At 53.1% G+C, this 17,349-nt stretch overlaps 1 protein-coding gene across 5 annotated transcripts in view; it reads right to left on the reverse strand.

Moving 5' to 3' along the window:
• Positions 1–17,349, reverse strand: part of OSBP2 (oxysterol binding protein 2) — a 111,392-nt gene that overhangs the window by 72,428 nt on the left and 21,615 nt on the right. For all 5 annotated transcript variants that reach the window (XM_063173515.1, XM_063173514.1, XM_063173519.1 and 2 more), the window contains one exon: positions 9,776–9,984. In XM_063173515.1, the coding sequence (XP_063029585.1) occupies positions 9,776–9,984 (209 nt within the window). The remainder of the gene's footprint in view (positions 1–9,775; positions 9,985–17,349) is intronic.

A 17,349-nucleotide genomic window follows, 5' to 3' on the forward strand; every position in this document is an offset into this window, starting at 1 on the left:
GAGGGAGGGGAGGGAAGTGGTTCCTGGCTTGTGAAATAGAAAAATCCAAAGATTCCTCCCATCCTCCTCGTGTTTGCACCACCAGGCAGCAGCCAGGAGAAGGGAGCAGTTGGAGGCTGTGGAGATAAAAGAACCCTACACTGGTTTGGGGTGGGAAAGGACCTTAAAGCTCATCCATTCCCAGCCCCTGCCATGGGCAGGGACACCTTTCATAAGACCAGGGTGCTCCAAGCTCCATCCAGCCTGGCCTTGGGCACTGCCAGGGATCCAGGGACAGCCACAGCTGCTCTGGGCACCCTGTGCCAGGGCCTGAGCACACTTACAGGGAACAATTCCTTCTCAGAGTCCCACCTAACCTGTCACTTTGTCCAAAGTCCCTCTCCCTGGCACAGTTCCCATGGATCCAGCCTGTCCAGACCCCTCTGCAAACCCTTCCTGCCCCCCAGCATCCCTGAGGCTGTGGCAGGAGGAGCTGAAGCGCTGCCTGCAGCTCCCTGGGGTGGCTGAGATGGACCAACCCACCCCAATCCACGAGGAGAATGGGGAGCCAGAGCATCCTGCCAGCTGCAGGAGGAGCACAAGTGAGAGCAGAAGGCACTGAGAGGAGACAGGAATCATTAGGAATGGGAAATCCAAGCAAACAAGTCCATCAGCAGCACTGTCAGCTCTATTTCCCACAGCAGCAGCTCCTGGCACGGTTACCAACAGCTGGCTGTCCTGGGGAAATCCAGACTCCAAGGATAAAAACACAATTAGAAGAGCAAGGTGACAGCCAGGCACGAGGGAAACAGCTCACAGAGATGGGAATCTCACAGGGAGGAGGGGAAAAGGGAATGCTGCTGTCCAAGAGCTGGGAATGGCTGGGCTGTTACAGCCACACATGAGCTGGGACAACAATGACAGCAATTGTCCTGTCCTGCCACAAGCCAAGGCCACCTGGCCAGGAGCTTCTGTGAGGCCCTGGGGAGCAACAAGGGGATAATTCATGGCATGGGACAGGGAAGGTGCCAGATGCTTTGCAGTGTCACGGGCCCAACTCAAAATGGCTTTTGCAAACAAACCCCTGCCTTGGAAAAAGGACAAAAAAACAGCCAAAATGAGCAGAGCAACACAAGCGACATTAGCAGTGGAGTGATTAAAGGGAAAGCTGAGGAATAATTAATTATGGCTAGTTTTTAATGGGATCTGGGACGCTGAAGGGGAACTCCCTGCTGGCCTGAGCTGCTTCCACCCACCCAGCTGCACCCCAGCCCTGCAGTGTCCAGTGTCCCTCTGCAGAGATGGATTGTCCCTTTCCACTCTCCTGCAACAGGAATCCACCCCAGGACCAGAGCTGAGGGCCTCACCAGCCCTCTTCCACTCCTCCTCCTCTCTGCTCAGAGCTCCCACCCTCCTGCAGGGCACAGAGAGCCCCCAGGAGCAATCTCTCCCTGTTTGTCAAGAAGAAAACAATGGATTAATGCAGGAAGGATAACCAGGTAAGCCAGGTAATCAACCCCCACTGTCCCACACCACAGGGTGTTGGTTTCAAAGTGAATCCTCCCCAGGATGGTCACACAAGGTCAGCCTAAAACCCCAGGAAATTCCATCTCTTCCCCAGCAGGCAAACTGCAATTGGCATTTTGGAAACAGGATACTGGGACAGGGCACAGGCTCTGGTTCCTCTGGGCACTGATCCTGCACTGTCAGAGCTGCGCTGCACAAGGAGCCCCCAGGTCACATTCCACACACAGCCAGGCACAGCCTGTACCCCAAGGGATGAAATTGTGCCCAAATCTGTTCGGTCTCCCTGGATTTTCTGGCTCCTGGCAGCAAGTGCCACCATTTAATTGGATGTTGTGCAAAATATTAATTATTCCTGCTCCATTTAAACCTATGAGCTGATCATTCCCTCCTTTTTCTTGTTAAAAGCACTTGTCCCCAACTTTTCCTAGACTCAAGACAGCCACAGAATTGTTAAAGTTGGAAGAGACCTCTAAGATCAAGTCTAACCATTAATCCAGCACTACCAAGGGCACCAATAACCCACAAGTGCCACCTGCACACAGCTGTTCAATCCCTGCAGAGATGGGGACACCAGCACTGCCCTGGGCAGCTGTGCCAGGGCTGGAAAACACTCTCCAGGAATAAATTATCCCAAAACCCCCCCTGGCCCAGCCTGAGGCCGTTCCCTCTGCTCCTGTCCCTGTTCCCTGGAGCACAGCCCGACCCCCCCGGCTGTCCCCTCCTGTCAGGAGCTGTGCAGAGCCACAAGGGCCCCCTGAGCCTCCTTTGCTCCAGGCTGAGCCCCTGCCCAGCTCCCTCAGCCTCTCCTGGGGCTCCAGCACATTTCCTGTACCACTGACCATCATCCATGTGGCACCTTCAGCTGTCCTTCCCCCAGATGATGTGATGGTGTTCACAGGGGCTCTCGGATGGGGGAACAGACAGAGATCTGACTCCATGTTTCAGAAGGCTTGATTTATTATTTTATGATATACATTACATTAAAACTGTACTAAAAGAATAGAAGAAAAGGTTTCATCAGAAGGCTGGCTAAGAATAGAAAAAGAAAGAATGATAACAAAGGCTTGTGGCTTAGACAGAGAGCCTGAGCCAGCTGACTGTGATTGGCCATTAATTAGAAACAACCCCATGAGACCAATCACTGTTGCATTCCACAGCAGCAGATAACCATTGTTTACATTTTGTTCCTGAGGCCTCACAGCTTCTCAGGAGGAAAAAACCTAAGGAAAGGAGTTTTCATAAAATGATGTCTGCAACAAGATGAAAATTTTACTTTCCATTATCCTCCTTCCCTTGTCAGAGACGATTTTATCTCTCTGGTTAATCTTGTGCCTGTTTGGTTGTCTGGGTTTCCTTTTCAAGTTCTGCTGAAAACCCTGTGAGTCACTGGCAGGGTTTCTCCAGGGAAGAGATGCCAGCAGCACACAGAGCAAAGCTGCATTTCCTTCTTTTCCCTCTGCTTATCAATTCCCAGTTTTTCTGCACTCAGCCAAAGGAAGCAGACACCTCAGAGAGTGGCTGGCAGCTGAGTTGTTCTTGGCACAGACCCCAGCACTGACCTGTCCAGTGAACTCCTGGATTTCAGCACCATGAACACCGAAATCCCTTTCTGTCAGCTCAGAATCTGCTCCTCATCAGGGTAACACTGGAATCACACACAGATTTCACCCTCTCTGCTGCTGGGGATGCCCAAGCAGGGAATCAAAAGGAGTCAGCAACTCCCTCTCCCAGCAGCTCAAGTCCATTCTGGGGAGTTTTCCTGGTGTTTAAAGTACCAGGAACAGAATTCCACTCTTCCCTTGCACACTTTTCCCTCATTACAAAGCCAAGAACACCATCATATATTCAGCACTCATCAAATTCCTGGATGTCATGATACTGCTCCAAAAAAAAGGATAGTTTTTTATCTGTTTTTGTATTTGTTTAATGAAAATCCACCAGCCCCAGTCACCAAATACAGAGGGTGAACACAGAAATCTGATTTTCAGGCCAGGTAACAGCACAGGGCCACAGCCAGTACTGATAAAAGCAGGTGATGGATGAGGATAAATTGAGTTTACTACAACACTTTGCAATGCCACTTAGCAACAAGAATGCCACATTTGGCTGAGCAGAGCTTGGTCTGGGACTGTTCTGTCCTCCTGTCACACTCTACATCTGTTTTAGAGGAATTAAGCACATGTGGTAATTGAGGAGAGAGCTAAGCTCAGCTCCACTCTCACTTTCTGCCACTAATCCCTGGGCAGGTTCATCCCTGGGCAGGTTCATCCCTGGGCAGGTTCCTCTCCCTGGGCAGGTTCCTCTCCCTGGGCAGGTTCCTCTCCCTGGGCAGGTTCATCCCTGGACAGGTTCATCCCTGGACAGGTTCATCCCCCTGGGCAGGTTCCTCTCCCTGGGCAGGTTCATCCCTGGGCAGGTTCATCCCTGGGCAGGTTCATCCCTGGGCAGGTTCATCCCTGGACAGGTTCATCCCCCTGGGCAGGTTCATCCCTGGGCAGGTTCCTCTCCCTGGCAGGTTCATCCCTGGGCAGGTTCATCCCTGGGCAGGTTCATCCCTGGGCAGGTTCCTCTCCCTGGGCAGGTTCCTCTCCCTGGGCAGGTTCCTCTCCCTGGGCAGGTTCATCCCTGGGCAGGTTCCTCTCCCTGGGCAGGTTCCTCTCCCTGGCAGGTTCATCCCTGGGCAGGTTCATCCCTGGGCAGGTTCATCCCTGGGCAGGTTCATCCCTGGGCAGGTTCATCCCTGGGCAGCAGGATGAGGACAGGGAGCCCAGGTCACATCTCAGTACCAATGTCCCAGGTCACAGCTCATTACCCAAATACTCCTGACCCCACAGTGGGCAGAGGGGAAACCAGAGCTCCTCCTTGCACAGAACAGCAAAGTCTCCCATCCCATACTTGGTTTGGGGACAGGTTTTGCAGTTACAAACAGACATGAAAAGCAGTCCTGTGAAATGGCCCCCGCGGCTGCACAGCTCCAGCCAGCAGCCAAGTAAAAAACAGAGTTAAAAACACTCCCACAGCTGTTCAGCTCAGGGGGAATGACCCTTTTGATCCACCCCAAAAAGGTGACCCAGCAGTGAAAATACGGGCAGCAGTTTGCCAGTCCTCCTACCCGTGGAATTTCCCACCAAATCTCAAACACCCTGGCAGCACTGAGGGATCCCTGACTCCTGCAGAAACAGTGAATGAACCCCAGCCCAGGCTCCAGCAGGTCTGGGGGTGATTCAAGGCTGAGCAGTGCAGCTGACACAGCAGAGGGATGGGGACATCCAGGGGGTGGAGAGCTGGAGAGGGCCCAGGAGAACCTCACAAGGTTCAACAAGTCCAGGTGCCAGGTCCTGCATCCAGTCAGGGCAACCCCTGAGCACAGATGGGAGAGGAACTCCTGGAGAGCAGCCCTGGGGACAAGGACTGTAAAATGGGATTTTGACAGGACAAGGACTTTGGGGTGCTGCTGGGTGAGGGAATGCCCCAGCCCTGGAACCCCCTCAGCCCTGGGCTGAGCCCCAGTGTGGGCAGCAGGGCAGGGGGGATTCTGCTCCTCTGCCCCACCTGCAGAGCTGCCCCAGCCCTGGGCCCAGCGCAGGAGGGACCTGGAGCTGCTGGAGAGAGCCCAGAGCAGGCACCAGAGATGCTGCAAGGGCTGGAGCCAGGCTGGGAGAGCTGGGGGTGCTCACCTGGGGAGGAGAAGGCTCCAGGGAGAGCTCAGAGCCCCTTGCAGGGCCTGAAGGGGCTCCAGGAGAGCTGGAGAGGGACTGGGGACAAGGGATGGAGGGACAGGACACAGGGAATGGCTCCCAGTGCCAGAGGGCAGGGATGGATGGGAGATTGGGAATTGGGAATTGTTCCCTGGCAGGGTGGGCAGGCCATGGCCTCTGAAGCAGGCAGGTCAGCAGGCAGTGCCCATGAGCACAGATGGCCACAAGGATGCTCTTTGTGTCCCTTCCCAGAAGGACAGACAGCATCAGACACAAACCTGCTTTTCTCTCCACCTTACCTGTCTCCTCTGCCACCCTCTCTGCACCTTCTGGCCTTCCAGTCATGGATGCTCCTCCCTGAGGGCACAAATCCCTTCAGCTGCTCACCACCCTTTGCACTCACTGGAGCCCAGCCCTTGGGGAGCACACAGCTTTTGGGGATCCCTCAGGAGGCAACTCAGACAATTCTGCACATGAGCAGATTGAAGGACTGGGGACTTGTACAGCAAATCCAGAACCTCCTCCCTTTACTTGTAAACATCCACCCCAGTGCTCACAGAGACACAACATCAAGAATTCTATTTGATTCAAGCCAAACCCACAGTCACTCTTTACTATAATTAAAATATTTCTAATTGGCAGAAACCATCAGCCAGGTGAACATTACAGCATAAAGAAATTCACTGATGTGCTCAGGATTCAGCACCCATTTAGAGAGTGTCTTATCCCCTTGATGAGATCAGGAAAGTATGGAAAAGCAGGAGTCTGCTGTGGATTTTCTGTTCCATCAGCTCTGTGGCCTGGATCACAGCTGAGTCAGCAGAGCCTGGGGCAGCACAGCCACATCCACAGCACTGCCCTCAGCCCAGAGCTCAGCAGGGCCTCAGCCCCAGCACAGCCAGCCTCTGCAGTTGCTATTTTTATGGGCAGACACAAACCAAAATAGCTGTGCCTGACTGGGGAGGCAGCGTGGCCGACAGCCCTGGGACTGCCCCGCCCTGACCCAGCACTGCCACAGCCCCACGGTCACCAAGGGAAGGTAAAGAACACACAGCACCCCTCCAGGAGATCCTTTCCTACATCCTCCTCTGCTAGAGATCCTTTCCCACACATCCACTTCTCCAGGAGATCCTTTCCTACACCCTCCTGTCCAGGAGATCCTTTCCCACACATCCACTTCTCCAGGAGATCCTTTCCCACACATCCACTTCTCCAGGAGATCCTTTCCCACACATCCACCTCTCGAGGAGATCCTTTCCCCCCACACCCTCCTGTCCAGAAGATCCTTTTCCACACCCCATCCCCAGGAGATCTGTCTCCACACAACCACCCAGCTGAAGGACTCGAGAGCCCCCAGACACACCTCAATGCAGCCAGGACCAGCACAGTGTCCCAGTGTCCCACCCTAAACAAGTGTGCCCAGAAATTTCCCCCTTCTCCTGCATCAGCTGGGCTCTCTGTCAGTATTTGAATACTCCAGAGCTGGAATTTTAAGGGACAGAAAATTCACAGCACTTAAAATCACAGAATGGTTTGGGTTGCCACTTTAAATATCACGTACCCCAACCCCCCAGCCATGGCAGGGACACCTCCCACTGTCCCAGGCTGCTCCAGCCCCAATGCCCAGCCTGGCCTTGGGCACTGCCAGGGATCCAGGGGCAGCCCCAGCTGCTCTGGGCACCCTGTGCCAGGGCCTGCCCACCCTGCCAGGGAACAATTCCCAATTCCCAATATCCCACCCATCCCTGCCCTCTGGCACTGGGAGCCATTCCCTGTGTCCTGTCCCTCCATCCCTTGTCCCCAGTCCCTCTCCAGCTCTCCTGGAGCCCCTTCAGGCCCTGCAAGGGGCTCTGAGCTCTGCCTGGAGCCTTCTCTTTTCCATCTGTTTTACTGCAGCCTGAGCTATGCTTGCTTGTAGAAGAAAACCCAATGTTAATCCCAGAAGAGTTATAGACATTGAAATACAGACTAACAGAATCACTGAAGTATTTCTAAAATATTCTGTTTGCCAAGCCTAACTGACCCATTACAGAGTAGAACAATGCCACCCCGGGGAGGAGCTGTGCACCAGGCACAGGGCTCTGACAGCTTTACAAAGTGTCACTGTCCCAAACCCCCTCCAATAAACACCACAACAAAGGGACAGAAGCAGAGATGCACACAGAAACAGCTCAACTAAATATCTGTGTCACTCACCCACCAATCTTCCCCAAGCTGTGCAACACCACCCTGGGGTGCTCAGCCCTCTGAGCACAGCATTTAAAGCATTTACAGCATTTCCAGCATTTACAGCATTCCCACACAAAGTCTCCAGGAGGAAGACACCTCACTCTGCCTTCCAGAAGCAGCATCCTTAGCTCATTGTTACTGGCTCTCTGCAGTTCCCAGCCATTCCCAGGGCTCTGAAGACCTGCTCAGGGCTGGCAGGCAGCTGAGATGAGGAGCAGCAGGGCTGTGTCCAACCCTTTGTGTCCCTGGGAGACCATCAGCAGCCTCCAGCTGAGCATTAAACCCTCCCTGGGTGGGTTCTGCACCATTTAGCCAACCCACAAGAGCTGTGTGAGCTGAGCAGAGCAGCAGGAGCTGTGCTGGGGAAGATGAAACAGGAAAGCCTCATAAATGTGATTGCCTGGCAAAAGATTTTGAGAATATGGAAACTGTAAGTGAGATTGAAATGAAAGCAAGCTTTGAGATCCCTCAGTTACTGAACAACTGGAAAACAATGGCAGGGCCACCTGAAGGTGATCCCCTTTTGATGGAACAACACCCTCTGCTTGCAGACAGGCCCAAGGCTCAGAGCAGACCTACAGCTTGGCAGAAGGGCCCAAAGAGGAGTTTTTAGGGTTTAAAATGTACCACAGTATGGTAATGTAATGATTCTTATAGGCTGTATGGAAATGCTATAGGATTTGTATCTTGTACTAGATTGGTTAGTGGGAATTGGAATATTCAACAGAGAAGAAGATTTATGGTATTGGAACAGGAACGTCGCTCTCTCACCCTCTTTACCCCACTCTTGCCTTCTCTCTCTTTCCCACTCTCTTTACTTCTCTCAGCCCTGCCCCAGCTGTGTTTGGCAGCTCCCAGCAGGGCCCTGCACCCAGGCCCTCTGCAATGAACCCCAAGTTCCTGACCTGGCTTCAGAGATGTCTCGTGTCTGTCCGTCCCCGCCATCCTACCTCTGGCACTCTCACAGAGCTGGAGGGCTCTGGCTACCCAGTCTGCCCCATACATGACCAGTTAAACGGCTGTTCCTGACTGGTTAAACCCCCACTCTTGACTGGTTAAATGCCCATACCTGACTGGTTAAATCCCCATTCCTGACTGGTTAAATCCCTGTACCTGACTGGTTAAACCCCGTACCCAACTGGTAAGACCCTCGTACCTGACTGGTTAAAGCCCCGCTCCTGACTGGTTAAACCCCTATACCTCACTGGTTAAATCCCCACACCTGACCAGTTAAATCCCTGTTCCTGACTGGTTAAACCCCTATACCTGACTGGTTAAATCCCCACACCTGACCAGTTAAATCCCTGTTCCTGACTGGTTAAACCCCATACCTGACTGGTTAAATGCCCATTCCTGACCAATTAAATCCCCGTACCCGACTGGTTAAATGCCCATTCCTGACTGGTTAAATCTCCATTCCTGACCGGTTAAACACCCGTTCCTGACCAGTTAAATCCCCATTCCTGACTGGCTAAATGCCCGTTCCTGACTGATTAAATCCCTGTACCTGACTGGTTATATCCCTGTACCCGACTGGTTAAACCCCGTACCTGACTGGTAAGACCCTCGCACCCAAATGGTTAAATCCACATTCCTGCCTGGTTAAACCCCTGTGCCTGACCAGTTAAATCCCTGTTCCTGACTGGTTAAATGCCCGTACCTGACTGGTTAAATGCCCGTACCTGACTGGTTAAACCCCCGTACATGACTGGTTAAATCTCCGCTCCTGACCAGTTAAACCCCCGTTCCTGACTGGTTAAACACCCATTCCTGACTGGTTAAACCCCTATACCTGACTGGCTAAATCCCCAAACCTGACTGGTTAAATCCCCATTCCTGACTGGTTAAATCCTCGTTCCTGACCAGTTAAACCCCCATTCCTGACCGGTTAAACCCCCGTGCCTGACTGGTTAAATGCTTGTACCCAACTAGTTAAATCCCCGTACCTGACTGGTTAAATCCCCATACGGGACTGGTTAAATCCCCATTCCTGACTGGTTAAACACTCGTTCCTGACTGGTTAAATCCCTGTACCCGACTGGTTAAACCCCCATACGGGACTGGTTAAACCCCCGTTCCTGGCTGGTTAAATGCCAGTACCTGACTGGTTAAACCCCCGTTCCTGACTGGTTAAACCCCTATACTTGACTGGTTAAATCCCTGTTCCTGACTGGTTAAACCACCGTTCCTGACTGGTTAAACCCCTATACTTGACTGGTTAAACGCCTGTTCCTGACCAGTTAAACACTCTTTCCTGACCGGTTAAATGCCCATACCTGACTGGTGAAACCCCCGTTCCTGACTGCTTCAGCCCCCGTACATTACTGCACAAATCCCCATACCTGACTGGTTGTTGCGCATGCGGATGGCCTTGGCCTTGGCCAGCTCCAGGGCCGTGACCCAGCGCTGCCTCTCCACCTCCGAGTTGGCTTTCAGGTGGTAGGTCCTGCCCCCGTTGGACAGCACGATGTTGCACGAGTCCTCCGTGTCGATGTGGGCTGTGGACAGGTTGATGGTGCCCCGGCACGTGTGAGCCATCTCTGCCTGAGTCCTGCACGGGAACAGAGGGACAAGGAAGGGTCAGTGCTGCTGTACCTGACCCCAGAACACCTCCAAGGCACCCTCCTGCACAGCACAGACCTGTGGAGACATCCTGAGGCGGGCAGCACTCACATGCAATCCACTAAAGCTGGAAAAGGAGTGGTATTCACATGCCCTCTGAACAGAGATTTAGCTTTCTCAGGATTCTCCTGAGAGAAGCAGAGAAAAGAATGATCAAAACAAAATCTCATTTGCTGCTCCTGTGTTTGTGCCCATGTGGAATGTGTTCTGGAGATGGTTTACCCGAGGTGATTGCTTGATTGGATTCTGGTGATGGTGTTTTAGATTCATTGAGCAATTGGATCCACATGTGTGTGTCAGGACTTCCAGGCAGAGAGTCACAGGTTTTCTAGTTAGTTAGTGATAGTTCTTGTTAATGTAATATAGTTATAGAATAAATATAGTATAGTGAAGTAATTAATTAGCCTTCTGATATAATGGAGTTCTGAGCATCATTCTTCCCTGTGTCAGGGGATCTTCACAGCATCCAACAGAAAAGGCCCTCAGAGGAACAAGGGCAGGCTGAGGTGTTTAGATGGAACTTGTTCCCTTGAAGGAGCAACACCCCATCATTCCTTACACATTCACATCCCATCGTGTCCACTGCTTCTAAAAGCGAAGTTCCAACTACACAACACCAGCTTTCTCATCTCATTTCCACTGCTGCTCTTCTCCTTTCTCCCAGCTGTGCCACCTCCAGAGTCCAGCACTCTATGGCTCATTATACCCTCTCTGTTCCATCATTGTTTTTGTCCAAGTGTGCTCAGACCTCGTGGGTGCCAGCCCTGGGGTGGCAGCAGGAGCAGGGCAGTGCCCGTGCCCTGAGCTGGCACTGCTGGGGCACCTCCAGGGCTGGGGCAGCTCTGGGACCCTCCTGACAGGAGAGACCTGGAGGGGCTGGAGCGTGTGCAGGGCAGGGAACGGAGCTGGGAAGGGGCTGGAGCCCCAGGAGAGGCTGAGGGAGCTGGGCAGGGGCTCAGCCTGGAGCAAAGGAGGCTCAGGGGGCCCTTGTGGCTCTGCACAGCTCCTGACAGGAGGGGACAGCCGGGGGGGTCGGGCTGTGCTCCAGGGAACAGGGACAGGAGCAGAGGGAACGGCCTCAGCTGGGCCAGGGCAGGGGCAGGGGGGAGTTTGGGGAAATTTCTTCCTGGAAAGGGTGGTCAGGCCCTGGCACAGCTGCCCAGGGCAGTGCTGGAGTCCCTGTCCTTGCAGGGATTGAACAGCTGTGTGGATGTGGCACCTGGGGACATGGATTTGTGGTGGCCTTGCCAGTGGCAGGTTAATGGTTGACCTCAATGATCTCAGAGGGTTTTTCCAACCTCAGTGACTCCGTAACTCCACAAGAACATCAGAGCAGGGAGGCCTCAGAGGCACAGCCCAGAGCTGCTCTCACAAAGTGTTGGTGATCAAGCTCACCACAGGACAGAGATATGGGCCCTGCCAGGGAACAGTGGGCAGCACTCCAGGGATACCCACTGCCAACCTGACTCCTAAGGCTGCTTGGTACACAGAGGAGGCCACTCTGCCTGACCAGGAACTGAAAATCTCCCAACCCCCAAACATCTCAAGGACATCTCTCACCTGCTCAGTGGGACAGATTTATGCCAGGGCCATATCCAAGCCTGACATGAGGAGATGAAATCCTTCTGGTGCCTCCTAAAGACCGACAGTTTGTGTCTCTCAGCACCACAGGGCAAGTTCACAGTGTGGTTAACCTTTCTGCAGGGGTGAGTTGGCCCCAAAGGAATCAAGCCCCAATTTTCATTCCTAAGTCATCCCTTCACACTGCAGCACGTACTGTGCTCCCAGGAGGGATCCCTTCCCACCCTGAGAGAGGTGCTAAAATCATCTTCTCTCCTCCACAAAGCAAAGGTCCCCAAGGTGACTGCACTAAATCAGCTGCAGACACTCAGAGCCTCACTCTCCCACCCAGGGAAACAGAGATGTTGCTCTCCCAGCTCCCCTCCCGAGCCAATCTGCATGGGAAATCAACTCCTATCAATCAGCACCCACACACGAGGCAGGCACCTGACCCAGCCGGGAGCCAACCTCCGGTGCCCAGAGCCGGGCAAAGGAGCAGAGGTGCCCTTCAGAGCCCTCGTGGTCAGCTGGATCCGCTCATTCAGGCTGGCACTGGGCTCTGCTGTAACCTGATCCTGCAGATCCCAGCTCTGCCCTTCCTGCAGCACTGGGAGCGCTGTGTTTGGAGAGTTCAACCTGGCTGGGGGTTAAACCTGAGCGCTGAGTTTGGAGAGTTCAACCTGGCTGGGGGGGGGGGGGGGGGTTAAACCTGAGCACTGAGTTTGGAGAGTTTAACCTGGCTGGGGGTTAAACCTGAGCACTGAGTTTGGAGAGTTTAACCTGGCTGGGGGTTAAACCTGAGCACTGAGTTTGGAAAGTTTAACCTGGCTGGGGGTTAAACCTGAGCACTGAGTTTGGAGAGTTTAACCTGGCTGGGGGTTAAACCTGAGCACTGAGTTTGGAGAGTTCAGCTTGGCTGGGGGTTAAACCTGAGCTCTGTGTTTGGAGAGTTTAACCTGGCTGGGGGTTAAACCTGAGCACTGAGTTTGGAGAGTTTAACCTGGCTGGGGAGGTTAAACCTGAGCTCTGTGTTTGGAGAGTTTAACCTGGCTGGGGGTTAAACCTGAGCACTGAGTTTGGAGAGTTCAGCCTGGCTGGGGGTTAAACCTGAGCACTGAGTTTGGAGAGTTCAACCTGGCTGGGGGGGGTTAAACCTGAGCACACAGAGGTGGAGGCAGCCAAACCTCTGGGATTTTTGAGCTCTGCGAGGGAGCAAAACCCACCGGGATTCGCCCTCGGAGCGCCAGAATTAGAGCTGTGCATGGGAGGCTGGGGGGAATGACAGCCTTGGAGAGTCCTGGCCAGGACACAGCAGAGGGAAAAAATATCCCAAAATACCACAGGGAGGATGAAAGCACCCACCTACCCAGCCAGGGGATGGCAAACATCATCACATCAACATCAATGTGTCCTTTTTGCCAGCAGCAGGATCCCAAAGCACCAGGACATGCTCCATGGAAGCTCTGAGTGATCAACCCAAGGAAATGCTGCCCAGCCAGGACACACCAGAAAGAAAAAATATCCCAAAATACCACTGAGAGGACGAATGAACCCACCTACCCAGCCAGGGGATGGCAAACATCATCATATCAACATCAGTGTGTCCCTTTTGCCAGCAGCAGGATCCCAAAGCACCAGGACACACTCCATGGAAGCACTGAGTGATCAGCCCAAGGCAATGCTGCCCAGCCAGGACGCACCAGGGAGAAAAAATATCCCAAAATACCACAGGGAGGATGAAAGCACCCAGCCACCCACCCAGGGGATGGCAAACATCATCACATCGACATCAGTGTGTCCCTTTTGCCAGCAGCAGGATCCCAAAGCACCAGGACATTCTATGGAAGCCTTGAGTGGATCAGCCCAAGGCAATGCTGCCCAGCCAGGACACACCAGAGAGAAAAAATATCTCAAAATACCACAGGGAGGACAAATGCACCCAGCCAGGGGATGGCAAACATCATCACATCAACATCAGTGTGTCCCTTTTGCCAGCAGCAGGATCCCAAAGCACCAGGACACGCTCCATGGAAACCGTGAGTGATCAGCCCTGCCCAGCCCAGGCACTCAGTTCCACACAGAGCAGGGCAGGAACCACAGACAGATTCATGGCTGACCCCAAAATCAGGCTTGTGGCAACACCAGTGCTGTTGTGGATGTGCTAAGATCATCAGAGAGGAGAATCCTTACCCTAAAACCAGTGATATTTTTACCACGATGCCAGCAAGACCCCATCTCAGCTGTCCAACCTCCTCTGGAGGCACAGGCCCCAACTCCCAGGCGGATTTTGTCCAAGCCAGCACATGCTGCCGCTCTGAATATATATTTTCCTCTTTTATTTCAACAGAATAATAGGAATTTCAGACTGGTGAAAATTCTGGCATCTCCATCACCCACCCTTACTCACTAGCCCAGCACAGCTCTTGTATCACAGCCACTCACAATGACAGGTTTTGCAAAAATCTTGAAAGAATTTCTTTTTAAAATATTATTTATAGCATTTCTCCCCTTTTTTGACTGATAAAGCTACTTCAGCTCCTTAACACCACAAATCTAAACACAGAGAGTTTGACAAGACAATCTGCAGCATCAGTTCCTTAAAAGGGCTTCAGTCTAAAACTCCTGGAGTCTGATTTTCAGTGACTTGGATTCTACAGCCTGACAGAGCAGCTACAACACTGCAGTGCCATAAAAGAGCAGCAAATTATAATTTAAAGACCTGCTTTGTACTGCTGAAGGGACACTTGAGCTCCAGGAGGCTGCTCAGCATGCCAGGGCTGTGCAAGAGAAAGATGCTCCCAATTTTTAACAGCTGTACCAAATCTCCCTGGATTTAAACAACAAATCTCCCTGCAAGGGCTCACAGGACAGCTTTACCTACAGAACAAAGAGAAGAAGGTGAAAAGGGAGATAATGAAATGTTTTTTGCCTGCCAGCTCCACAGCTGTGGTTTTGGTGATACCCCAACAGCCAAAGGTTGAGCTCTGGATGCTGCTGGGAAGTTGCTGCTGACACAGGATCTGTAATTAAAACTGTGTGGCTCTGCTGGAAGCTAACAGGGCACAGCAAGGAATGAACAAGCCAAGCTCACACTCTGCTCCCAACACTTAACCAGCACAAGGGATGCCTGTGGAATTTCTCTGAAGAATTTTCTTTCTACCAGCAAGGCACTGCACCATTCTGGGTAGCCTTGTCCCTCCTAAAACTCAGCTTCTTGTCTGACAGCTCCCACAGCATCAGGCAGAGGAACCTAGCAGGGAACTGAGACCATCCCCACGTCCCAGGCACAGCAGAATTCCAGCCTGAGCATCCTCAGGGAGAGCTTCCAGCAGCCCAGCCCTGGGACCAGAGCATTCCTGCAATCCTGGAAACCCAACCAGAGCATTCCTGCAATCCTGGAAACCCAACCAGAGCATTCCTGCAATCCTGGAAACCCAACCAGAGCACTCCTGCAATCCTGGAAGCCGAACCAGAGCATTCCTGCAATCCTGGAAGCCCAACCAGAGCATTCCTGCAGTCCTGGAAACCCAACCAGAGCATTCCTGCAATCCTGGAAACCCAACCAGAGCACTCCTGCAATCCTGGAAGCCCAACCAGAGCAGTCCTAGAAACCCAACCAGAGCATTCCTGCAATCCTGGAAGCCCAACCAGAGCATTCCTGCAGTCCTGGAAGCCCAACCAGAGCAGTCCTAGAAACCCAACCAGAGCATTCCTGCAATCCTGGAAGCCCAATAGCTGCCCCAGTTCAGCCAAGCAGGGCAGGAGTGACACCTGGAGGGACAGGTGACTTTGTGACATTCTGTCCTGGCGGGAAGCATCCAGCATCATGAGGGGAACAGAAACACTCAGGGTAGTGAGGGACAGGTCTCCAAACTGGATTATCCACCTGAAACCCAGCAGGGAGCCACACAAACACTGAGCTGAGGGTGCCCTTCAAAGCTGGCAAGGGCAGACTCCAGTATCACCCATGCTCTAAGGCACTTCCACAGGGAAATCCAATCACATTTGAAGTTATTTCCTGAAATATGTTCACACTCTCATCCTGCAGATTTTCTTGATCATCTCAAAACCATTGCTTTGCTGTAAGCCTCAGAAATCAGCACACCTGATTCTACATCACAGAACCATGGAATGGTTTGGGTTGGAAGGAACCTTAAAGCCCATCCAGTGCCACCCCAGCCATGGCAGGGACACCTCCCACTGTCCCAGGGTGTCCCAGCCCCAGTGTCCAGCCTGGCCTTGGGCACTGCCAGGGATCCAGGGTGGGCACCCTGTGCCAGGGCCTGCCCACCCTGCCAGGGAACAATTCCCAATTCCCAATATCCCATCCATCCCTGCCCTCTGGCACTGGGAGCCATTCCCTGTGTCCTGTCCCTCCATCCCTTGTCCCCAGTCCCTCTCCAGCTCTCCTGGAGCCCCTTCAGGCCCTGCAAGGGGCTCTGAGCTCTCCCTGGAGCCTTCTCCTCTCCAGGTGAGCACCCCCAGCTCTCCCAGCCTGTCCACAGGATCTCAAACACTGAATTCCCATCTTATCAGTGTTTCCTGCTGTAAATGTAGGTCAGGCTCACACTCAGCCACCTCCCCAGGACAGGCTCAGAGAAGCACAAGGTGAGCAGGAGAGATTCCTGAAGGAGGTTTTGTCTTCCTTATCCCAGTGTATCCTTCACCCTGGGCTTTCACTCCCTGCTGTTACAGCACAACCAGTGAAATCTGGGCACTGAGGGGTTCAGAGGCTGCATCTGACTCCCCAGGCCACACACCCCAGGGACTTCTCCCCAGAGTTATCCAGGAGCCAGCACAGCTCACGAGCAGCCTCTGACCCAGCCTTCTCCTGGGAAAGCAGCAACAAGTGCTCCAACAGGGCCCTTGCTGGGATCTCTGGAGCAGCAGGAGGCACCAGCAGCCACAGCAGAGCGTGTGCAGGGCACCACTGAGCTCCCTGGACACTGCTCACCCAGCAAGCATTTCCTCATTTAAACAGCACTTACAGAGAAATCTCCTGCTGTTGCTGCACAGTCTGGGGGGGTTTTCCTTGCCTTACATTTGTTTTCCAAGGAAGTTTTGCTGTCCAGGTTTGGGGGGTGAGTGTAGATCCATGAACAGCCTGCCCTGCATGACCAGACAGGTTCCTGCAGGTGCCACCCTTCAGGTGGATGGGACAGCACAGGGGCAGGGCCAGCAGGGATGCTCCCAGCTCCTCCTCCCTCAGGCAGCCTCAAGGAGAAAATAAGAAACATCTGAAGAGTTTGAAAAGGAAAAGGCACAAAGTTTCAGGGAAGAGAGTGAAATTGTTTGTGGTTGGGGGTGGGTTTGAGTCTCTGGTTGAGAGGTACAGAGACACCACAGCAACATTTGTCACTGCCCACGTGGGATGGAGCTGGACACCAACCCCAGGTTCATCCTGGAGCTGGCAGATGCACACACTGAGGGACTTTCCCAGCACCACGCTGGATTTGCAGCTCAGAAACACTTCTGGCTGCCAGATCTCAACAGAATCACAAATCCAGGCTCCTGAACTGCTGCAGATCACACCCAAAACCCAATCCAAGACAGCCAGGAGCAACAAACAGCACAAACCACAGCACAAACCCAACAGCTTCATAGGACAGACAGGAGCCTCAGACAAGGGCCCAGGAAGAGAAAGGGAATGGCTTCCCATGGACAGGGGCAGGATTAGATGGGATATTGGGAAGGAATCTCTCCTGGGAGGGTGGGCAGGCCCTGGCACAGAGAA

Source organism: Melospiza melodia, chromosome 20 (assembly GCF_035770615.1).
Source record: "Melospiza melodia melodia isolate bMelMel2 chromosome 20, bMelMel2.pri, whole genome shotgun sequence".
NCBI lineage: Eukaryota > Metazoa > Chordata > Aves > Passeriformes > Passerellidae > Melospiza > Melospiza melodia.